General features: G+C 36.6%; 1 protein-coding gene across 1 annotated transcript in view; it reads left to right on the forward strand.

The window, feature by feature from the left end:
• Positions 1 to 3,014, forward strand: part of RP2 (RP2 activator of ARL3 GTPase) — a 43,397-nt gene extending 40,383 nt beyond the window's left edge. The window contains exon 5 of the mRNA XM_079910267.1: positions 1,058 to 3,014. Within this exon, the coding sequence (XP_079766393.1) occupies positions 1,058 to 1,141 (84 nt within the window). The 3' untranslated portion in view covers positions 1,142 to 3,014. The remainder of the gene's footprint in view (positions 1 to 1,057) is intronic.
• Positions 3,015 to 10,310: the final 7,296 nt, after the last annotated feature.

Genomic DNA, 10,310 nt, shown 5'->3' on the forward strand with positions numbered 1-10,310 from the left:
TGGACAATCCTATTGCCCAGTGTTCATTTTCATTTGCTTCAGTAATACTTGATCAAAACTTGAACTTGAGCTATATCTAGAAATCACTACATGTAGGTATTTTCTAGATATGGTTGATGAGGTTGCTGTATCTGAAAATTTCAAACTTAACTTAATATAGCTTAAAAACCAAACATTATAAGAGGACTAAATGAGTATATATAACTGGGTTTTTTTGATAAATATCTGAGAGGAAATTTTTGATTTTATAGTCTGATTTGGCTTATGGTCCCTTGAATTTGCATAATTCAGAATACTTTGTCTTTTGTCTCATTTTATCATCACAACAGTACTAAGGGAGAGGGCAAATCAGATTGAATAGAAAAGGAAACAGAGAGAAAATGGTTATATGATTTGGAGTTTTTAGATCTGAATGAGTTAAAGATTATCTAATCCAACTTTCTGATTTTACATATGTGGAAACTGAGCCCAGAGAGGTTTATTAAATTGTTAGCATCATACAACTAGTTTATGATAAAGCTAAATAGAACCCAGGTCTCCTCTAATTTCTGGCTGACATTTATAAAAGCTGTTTTTGAAGGGTTCTATTGAGTACTGCTTTGTTGATGTTTGGAAAATAGTTAATTTAAAATTAGTAATATATCTTTAGCAGCTTTGAAAAAGATAATCTCAAGTTTTCCTTCTCAGCCTATTGAGATTCTTATTTAGAAAATAGAAGAAATTAAGAGTTCTTTAAATAAACCTCTTTATTCGTAGCTTTCATAATATTGGCTGTTACATACTTTAAAAACTGAAATTCCAAGTGTAATAAAATACAACTTAAGTATTATGAAAGCAAAGATCTTAATTATATCTTAAGTGCTTTTAAAAAAGCTCAATTACATCATAGCTTTTGAAACTATATTGCATGAATTCTACAGAAAATCCACAAATATTATAAATGATGTACTTGAATTTCTTTTAAATAGCAAGCCTGTGACTGTTCTGTGAAGAATGTGGGCTTTGGAATTTGGGTATTACTAGCATGTATTTTTTGTCTCTTTTATGTTTAACATAGATGTTTGTATCAGAAAGCAAGGATGCGGCATCTGGAGATGTAGACAGCTTCTACAACTTTGCTGATATACAAATGGGAATATGAAGTGCGATGTGGAACAAGGACTTGATTTTAAGCCCTTTTCATTTTGTGTATTAGCAATGGTTTTTTTTTTTACTGATGCTATAATTGTTAAAGTCATTTTTAAAATAAATTTTTGAATACTGCATCATTTACTTGAGTTTCAAAAAGAGTTCATTTTAAATTATGTAGTTTTAATCAGCTTAAAAAACATTTAACCCAGTTCAGTGAGCTTGTAAGTTTTGTTTCTCTGCATATGATACTGTTATTAGAAAATAGAAGTGGCTAACAGTTCATGATTTTAGTCCTAATTAAATGTTCTTTCAAATCTCTAATTTACACTTTCCTCAGTACTCCATAATATTTGAGAATATATTCCATTGCTTATTTTCTTTTTTAATTTAGAAGGATTCGTTACTAGCAGATCGGTTAGAATGAACCTATGTGCATTTTTTTCATGTATATACATCCAGTTAAATATTTGCTTCCTAATTGCATAATATGGCAAATGAAATTTTGTATACAGAGTTGACATAATACTTCGTAAATTAAGATTTTTAAATTAATAGGTATTTGATAACCAGTTTTGCAAGTAACTCTACTAACTGATGTTGGTATAGCTGTTTAAAGACTACTTTGTGAGTAGTATGATTATTTGAATAAATTCCACATTGTTTAGTTTTTGAATACAACTGCTAGATGACTCTTCTGCTTCCTGGTAAGAAAAGGTGTATGCAACACTGAAACTATAGAAGCCCAATCACCAGCAGTTCAAAAAGGTGATCACTGTTTTATCAGCTCTTATGAGCTATTAGAATTAAAACAAAGCCTTGCAACATTTAGGTAAGAAATACTTAAGCATAGTGATAAGCTATGCAGATTATTAAAAAGCTAGATAAATTTGATTTTAATTAGATATCCCACTTCTATCAATCAATGTTCAAGTATGATAAAATTATTTTGGTTGCTTTAAAACATTATTTTCCAGATCAACCTGACCATAATAATTTACCATGGGGCAGGGGAGAGCTACTTGTTTAAAAATCCACATTCTTGGACCAATCCTTAGGCAAATCGATTCAGTGCCCAGGGGAAACTCTGTTTTAAGGGGTTTGTTGTAACGTAAGGTAATCAGAAGATCTTGATAGGCTGATCTTGTGAGAAGGGACTGAACCTGCCATCTACACCACACAGAGTAGCTAATCAGAAGTTAGCTTTCATAGGTCTATTTTTAAAAGGAACCTTAAATTTTAACTATGTTTTGATAAAACTAAAGCTGAAAATAATCACTTATAAAAATTCCTCTTATGATTGTTACTAACAATGTATTTTCGTGTTTAAACTGAAAATATTTTTGTGGATATTTTCAGATTCATTTACAACTATTGCATTGAATTGTGTGTCGATATTCAGAAATAATACATTAAAAGACTTTTCACTTTAAATTAATAAGTAATATTGACCACCTACCCTGTGCCTCACCTTGTATTAGCATTGTATCATTTCAGTCTTCTACAAGAGCATTCTATTCTACATAACCTATCCTTTAAATCAAAATGAATTCGTAAGATACAAATAAAAATCGGTGATGGGTTTAATATAATTTTTATCATAATTTACAAATGAGCTTTGCCAAGTAGTAGTCAGAGGACATTAATTTTTCTCATAGGTAAGCTAAATTAAACATATTCTTATCATAATTACATTATTAAATCCCATTATTCACAGTTTAAAAAATCACAGTACTTTGTTTTTCAAAAATATAATACAATGTTATACAACGCTGTAAATTGAGTTCTTTATTTTACCTATGGTATTTTAGCAAAAACTCAGGAATATTACATATAAGGGAGATGTTAATTTAAAATTTTCCACTAAATTTAGTATCTATTAACCAAAGCCTAAAATTTTATACTCTTCAGTTAGATAAGAGCTTTTACCCAAGTTTAATTTGTCTTTCAGGACAGTTCTTTGCTTCTGAATGTTTGAAAAGATTTTTTAAAAATAAGTAGTGCTACGTTGTTGTTTTTATCATTCTAAACCTTGATTGTAATTAGAGTATTCTACATTTCATTTCTGAATAGCTTTTGAATTCATGAAAAAAGAATTAGCAATGAAAACTTAGTAAGTTTATTAAGATATACATGTTTAGACATTATATTAGCTTATTTCTCTTGTGTTAATAGTACTGCTGTTTTTGCTTCTGTATATTTATATCTAGCTTTTGTATGTAATTTATCTAGTGTTTATAAAATGTGATTTGTAATAAATATTGTTAAAATGAAAATGAATTAACACTAATTTTTGAAGAGCACTTCTATAACATATATTTACTCATACGTGTACCAAAATATGATCATGACACAAATTTTTTAATGATAAAAGTAAAATAAATGGTCTAATCTGTCTTATGTTAATGATAAATGAACGGTATGCCATGTTGTGTGTACAAAGCACTCTGGAGAAATGCAAAGGAAGTAGAAAACCTGTTTTAATCTAAGGAATTTCCAATATCATGCTCCCTTTGTTAAAAGATACGTTTTGCTATGATTGAATACTTACTAAGATTAGGCATCTTTTTCTTCCATATTTAAGAAAATAGTGAATTGTTTGTGATATACTTTCAGGTTTATACAAATGGACCTTATTTTTGAATTGCTACCAAATTTATCAGCCTTTGTACCCAATTTCTCCCTCTCGCAGCCCATAAATCAGAGAAACTGCAGATTGGTTAGTTTTAAAAATAACATTTATTATCATTATTTCTATGTATAAAGCTTCTACATGTATATTTAGAGCATTTGGGGGGAAAAACAGAACTGTGCAAGATAGTAGCAAAAATTACTTCCTACTTATTGGATAATTCTTGCTGTGCTGAGTTTAAATTTTTTCTCATTTTTATTTTCATTTTATATTTGTGTGAGTTATGATTTTATCTTCTTTTTTAAACATCTTTATTGGAGTATAATTGCTTTACAATGGTGTGTTAGTTTCTGCTGTATAACAAAGTGAATCAGCAATACATATACATCCATCCCCATATCTCCTCCCTCTTGCGTCTCCCTCCCACCCTCCCTATCCCACCCCTCTAGGTGGTCACAAAGCACTGTGTTTTTCTCATTTAAAAGGGACATATTTAGGGACTTTCCTGGTGATCCAGTGGTTAAGAGTCCATGCTCCCAATGCAGGGGCCACGGGTTGGATCCCTGGTCAGGGAACTAAGATCCTGCATGCCGTGTGGTGTGGCCAAATAAATAAATAAATAATAGAAGGGTCATATTTAACTCTGTTTTACATAGGAAGAGAAGATGCTGTAATTAAGGTATGATTACTCCTTCAAAATCCATTCTAGAAAATATTTTATCCTTTAAAAGTGTAACACTAAAAAAAGCCGCATTTCATTTGAATTTTAGTAATGAAAACTTTTTTTGTGAAAATGGAGGCATTCACCATTGACTTGGTTTCCTTTTTTGGTCGAGTGTTTGAAGAGGGTGGCAATCGGTCCTACTCAGCTGGGGAGGCAGTAAACCTTTATACTACTTCATCTCTCTCCTTTGACATTTGCGACATTTTGGCTTTTAGTGGCAAACTCCAGCAAGATGTTCAGAAGCAGTGTTTTTTTTCCTTTTCTAGTGTTTTGGTGCTTTCCTGGTCAGGGCAGGTTCTTACCTATAAATAGATGTTGAGGGAGCAGGCTCACAGGTAGCAGGGAGCCCCCAGCATCCTTCTCTCGGCTCTGATCCTCCCTCTGGGGTCTGCCTTCCCCATTTCAGTTTAATCTGTCCACTAGTAATTGGACTAATGAAAAGTAACTTGTAAGTGGCGACAAGCAATTAACTGATGTTTGTAAAGTGCCTTGAAATGGTGCTTTATGGACGTTAAGTATTACTGTGCTCAGCAAAGTAGTATGGTGATCTTTTAAAGTAGTTCAGTTGTGAAGCCATACACCCACCTACAAATAGGCAACTGAATAAGAGAAAACACATATAAGAGGCTGTTAAGACTTAAGTGCTGTTCTCTTATTGATTGATGTACTTTCATTTGTCAATTGTAGTTCAGCTTGTTAGGCTCATTAATAGAACCTTTTATATTATTTCACCCTAACTTCTAAACTGAGCATATATTAAGTGATTTTTAAATTTATCCCAGGACTTCCCTGGCTGTCCAGTGGTTAAGACTCCTTGCTTCCACTGCAGGGGGCACGGGTTTGATCCCTGGTCGAGGAACTAAGATCCTGCATGCCATGTGGTGTGGCGAAAAAAAAAAATTATCTCATTAGAGCCATCTAGTTTTAGGACTGTGAAGTGTATGGACATTTTCAGTCCCTCATTTTACAGATGATAAATTTGAGGGTCAGAAAATTTAGATGGCCTGTCCAACTCAAACCATAATCACTGAACTACGGTGTAGACCTCTTGACTTTTCCCCTGCGATCACCCAGAGAACAAGGCTCAGCTCATCAGGCTCCTTCTTTACGAAGCCTTTTCTAACTCTCACAAAGGTGCAGCCCCTCTTTGGTGCTTACACAGTCCTCTGTATAGATTTCCTGTAACACTTTATTCTATTTCTTTAGCCATTCCTCCCTTGCTACTCAAAGTGTGCCCTGTAGACCGTCAGCATCAGCATCACCTAGAGTTTGTTAGAGTATCAGGCCCCATTCCAGATTTGTTGAATAAGCCTGTCAACTGAAGAAAAATGTACAGCCTAAAAGTTGCAAGTCATATTTTATTCAGACTCTAATCCAAAAAGATATATGCACCCCTATGTTCATAGCAGCACTATTTGCAATAGCCAAGACGTGGAAACAACCTAAATGTCCATCGACAGATGGATAAAGAAAATGTGGTACATATATACAATGGAATACTACTCAGCTATAAAAAAGAATGAAATAATGCCAGCTGCAGCAACATGGTGGACCTGGAGGGCATTATGCAAGGTGAAATAAGTCAGACAGAGAAAGACAAATACCATATGATATCACTTATATGTGGAATCCAAAATGTGACAGAAATGAACCTCTCTGTGAAACAGAACAGACTCACGGACATAGAGAACAGACTTGTGGTTGTCAAGGGGAGAGGGTTGGGGGAGGGATGAAGTGGGAGGTTGGTGTTAGCAGATGTAAGCTTTTATATATAGAATGGATCAACAACAAGGTCCTACTGTATAGCACAGAGACCTATATTCGGTATCCTATGAAAAACCATAATGGAAAAGAATATTAAGAAAAAGAATATATATATATGTTTTATTCAGGGACCTTACTGAGAACTATAGCCTGGGAGATAGCCTCTCAGATAGTTCTGAGGAACTGCCCCAAAGAGGTAAGGGAGGAGCCAGGATATATAGGAGTTTTTGCTTGGAAAACAAACATAGTCGAACATCAAAAGATTACCACTAATCACAAAAAGCAGACATCCTAAGTTAATGGTTTTAGTCCTTTTCTATGTATGGGAAGATCCAAGAGTCTGGGCTCATAGAAATCATTCCTTAGATATGCATCTCAACTATCTAGGGCCTGTATCCTGTTTTTCTACATCCTGAATTCCCCCAGGGGGCACCATGGGGCAGGGGGCAGCTGCAGTGGTTGCTGGCTTGATGGTGGACAGCATTGTTTACTGAAATGGCAGGCAACATTTTCTGTCTGCAAGCTTCTACCTTTTAACAAGGTGTTCAGGGGATTCAGTATATAAAGTTGGAGAAGCTCTGTCCTAGACTGTTAGTTCCTCAAGCACTAAAATCAAGGCTCAGAAACCTTTGTATTCATAGAGAGTAGCTTAGGATCCAGTAATGTGATCTATATTTAATAAATATTTTTGACTGAATGACATAATCCAGTGCTTCATTCTACTCTATCAGATTTTAGTTTTTTTCTGTAATTCCTCTCTTCATGTACTCTCCTTGATAGGCTTTGGAATAAAAACATTCTACAATATTTACTTCCCGCCCCCCCAGTTTTGTGTTGAAATAGTAAACAGGGTCTCTGCCCACTGAGGCTCCTTTAGAGCTTTAAGAACATCAGTGGTATGCATCGGAAACAGAGAAGAGCACAGCAGTTTCTGACTTAAATTTTCTTCTGATGTGTTTTCTTATTCAAGTTTGTTTTATTCAATGAGGAAATGTGTTGCATAAGCCAGAGTGGTGCTTTGTTGATGCTGGGGCTGAGTTAAAGTAAAACAGCAGTCAGCTACTTGCTTTGGGCTTGTGGGGAAAGTTAGTCATTTAGTCCCTCTCAGATGTTATCCTCCCTCTTTATCTCTTGACATCTTTCCACTTGGAGAGTTTAGAGATGAGCTTGGCCATCATCATCAATAGAGCATGTGCAGGATTGTCCAGGGAAGTGGGGGAGGAGACAAGTAACCCTGAGTCTCCTTTCTCCTAAAGACCAGCATTATCATAACAGGTAAGTGGTAGAGCTGGGGTTTAAATGGCTGTCTGTTAACCACTATTTCAGAGAGAGGGGCATATCAAAATTACCTGTGGGTGTTTTTCAAAATACATATGGCCCTTCAGGCAGTTAGAAAGCCTAAACAAGGGGGCTGTACAAAGCATTAAAGGTGGGGGAAGAAGATCAAAGAAGGGCAGAGAAACAACATTCGAGTAGCAAAAAACAAAGATCTCTATGTACTGTGGACAAAAAATGTTGCCTGCCATTAAGCCATCAGGCACTGCAGCCCCCCACCCAGTGGTGTACCCTCAGGGGAATTCAGATGGAGAAAAACAGGATACTGGCCCTAGATAGTTAAGATGCATATCAAAGGAATAATTTCGATGAGCCCAGACTCTTGCATCTTCCCATACATAGAAGAGCACTAATATCATTCACTGGAGATGTCTTTTTCGTGTGTGATTAGCAAAAATCTTTTGATGTTCGACTACATTTTTTTTTTTTTTTGCAAAAACTCCTATATATCCTGGCCCCTCCCTTACCTCTTCAGGACAGTTCCTTAGAGCTATCTGAGAGGCTGTCTCCTGGGCTATAGTCCTCTCTCAGTAAGGTGCCCAAATAAAACATAAGTCACAACGTTTAGGTTGTGGGCTTTTCTTCAGTGGGCAGTACTGATAAGGAGTAATGTTACTTGTAGGTTACAAAACCAAGGTCTACAACAGTGTACCCCCTGTGCTACCTTATGTGTAAGAAAAGGGGAGATAATAAGTACATGTATATATATGCTTAATTTTGCATAAAGGACCACTGAAAGAACAAATAAACCAATAAAAGTTGCCCACAGGAGGCAAGAGAAACCAAGGGGGATGGGGTCAGAAGTGGGAATGAGATTCCTAAATATACCTTTTTACAGCTTTGATTTTTGAACTTTGTAAATATATTATCTGTTTTTAGATCCAAGTTGGGGGTAAAGAAGCAGAAAGAAGGTGCTTAGAGAGTAAAAGAGAAAAAGAATAAGAATAGAAAAAAATCATCGGAATACTTTTTCCAAAGACAAGTTGGTGATTTTTTTACTTGGGATGGAATTCAGGGAAAGCAAAAAAAAGTTAATACCCAGAGATGGCTGGAAAGAGACAACCTATACCTTAGACCAGACCTGGATCCTGATAGAAAAGATGTGTCCTGAGTGACCAAGAGAGTTGAGGAAGAATCCAACTTGATGAAGGGATAGGAACTGAGTAACTATCAAGTCAGTGGCACTTCTCCTATTGCTATTCATGTGTATTACAACCCCCTTTATACTGTGTGTGTCAATGCCACTTATATTTCAGAAGAGTGCCTCTAAATCTTCTCGTCAAGATCCATAGGTTGTTGTTATTTTTGTTTGTTTTTTAGGGGGGTTTGTTATCGTTGTTTTTTGTTTTTTTGGCCACACCACGTGGCTTGTGGGGTCTTAGTTCCCCGAACGCGGCCCTTGGCAGTGAAAGTGCAGCATCCCAACCACTGGACCACCAGGGAATTTCCTGTTTGTTTTTTAATCACACTTTGTTCCCTATAGCATTTTTCACTGATAATCATTGCCTTGTTCTTTAAAATGTCTCTCACCTTGGTTCCTGTGATAATGAATGCAGTTATCCACCATCCACGAATTCACTGAGCACTGCTTCTTGGGCCAGGCACTGTGCTAGCCTCAGTTTTTCCTACTTCTTTGAGACTTAGTCTCTTTGTTTAGCTCTTCATTTCTTTTTTTTTTCTCTCTGCCCTTCCTTTTCCCTCTTCCACCTCAGCTGTTATCATGGTACAAGGGTCAGTCGTGAATCCTCTGCTTTGATCTCTGTGTCCTTTCCTTTAGGTCCATGAACCCTTCTCACAGCTTCAACCAGCACCGCTAAGGACAGCCATTTATCTGGCTGCTGTTGCTCAATCTTCAGCTCTACCAAATATCTTCACCCAAGTAGTTAAATTTTAATTGTTCTCCTGGTCTCACCATGTAGTACACTGAACTCATCACATTCCTCCCTCCCAGATGGTCTCCCTGTCCTGGCACCCTTGCTTCCATTGATGACACGAAATTATCTCAGTTATACCACTGACATTTTGCGGTCATCTTAGAATGTTCTTCCCCCCACCCACCCCACCCCTTGCTAGGAAGCTCTTAACTAGCCCTGTTGTTGAAATGTTTCTCTTCTCCATCCTTTCCTTTGCATGCCCATACTTATCAACCAAATGTAGGCACATGGTTGCTACATTGGCCTCCTCACTAGGACCCCTACTTAAGATCTCTGCTCGCTTCCTCTCACGCATCCCATACACTGCAGGGTTTTGCTCTGCATAGTAGTTAAGAGCGTAGCCTTTGGGGGTGTTTTTGTTATCATTAATCTCGCATCATCTTGTGTGATGCACAGTTGACAAGCTAGATTGTCAACTTCTGGAGTAATCCAAATGATGAACACCTTCGTTCTCAAGTCTGGGACCACTTTCTTTTTTTTAATGATATCTGATTTTTTAAAATAAATTTATTTTATTTATTTATTTTTGGCTGTGTTGGGTCTTTGTTGCTGCACGTGGGCTTTCTCTAGTTGCGGTAAGCAGGGGCTACTCTTCATTGCGGTGCACGGGCTTCTCATTGCGATGGCTTCTCTTGTTGCGGAGCACGGGCTCTAGGCGCACAGGCTTCAGTAGTTGCAGCACGCGGGCTCAGTAGTTGTGGCTCACAGGCTATAGCGTGCAGGCTCAGTAGTTGTGGTGCATGGGCTTAGTTGCTCCATGGCATGTGGGATCTTCCCGGATCAGGGATTGAAC

The sequence above is a fragment of the Stenella coeruleoalba genome, assembly GCF_951394435.1.
Source record: "Stenella coeruleoalba genome assembly, chromosome: X".
NCBI lineage: Eukaryota > Metazoa > Chordata > Mammalia > Artiodactyla > Delphinidae > Stenella > Stenella coeruleoalba.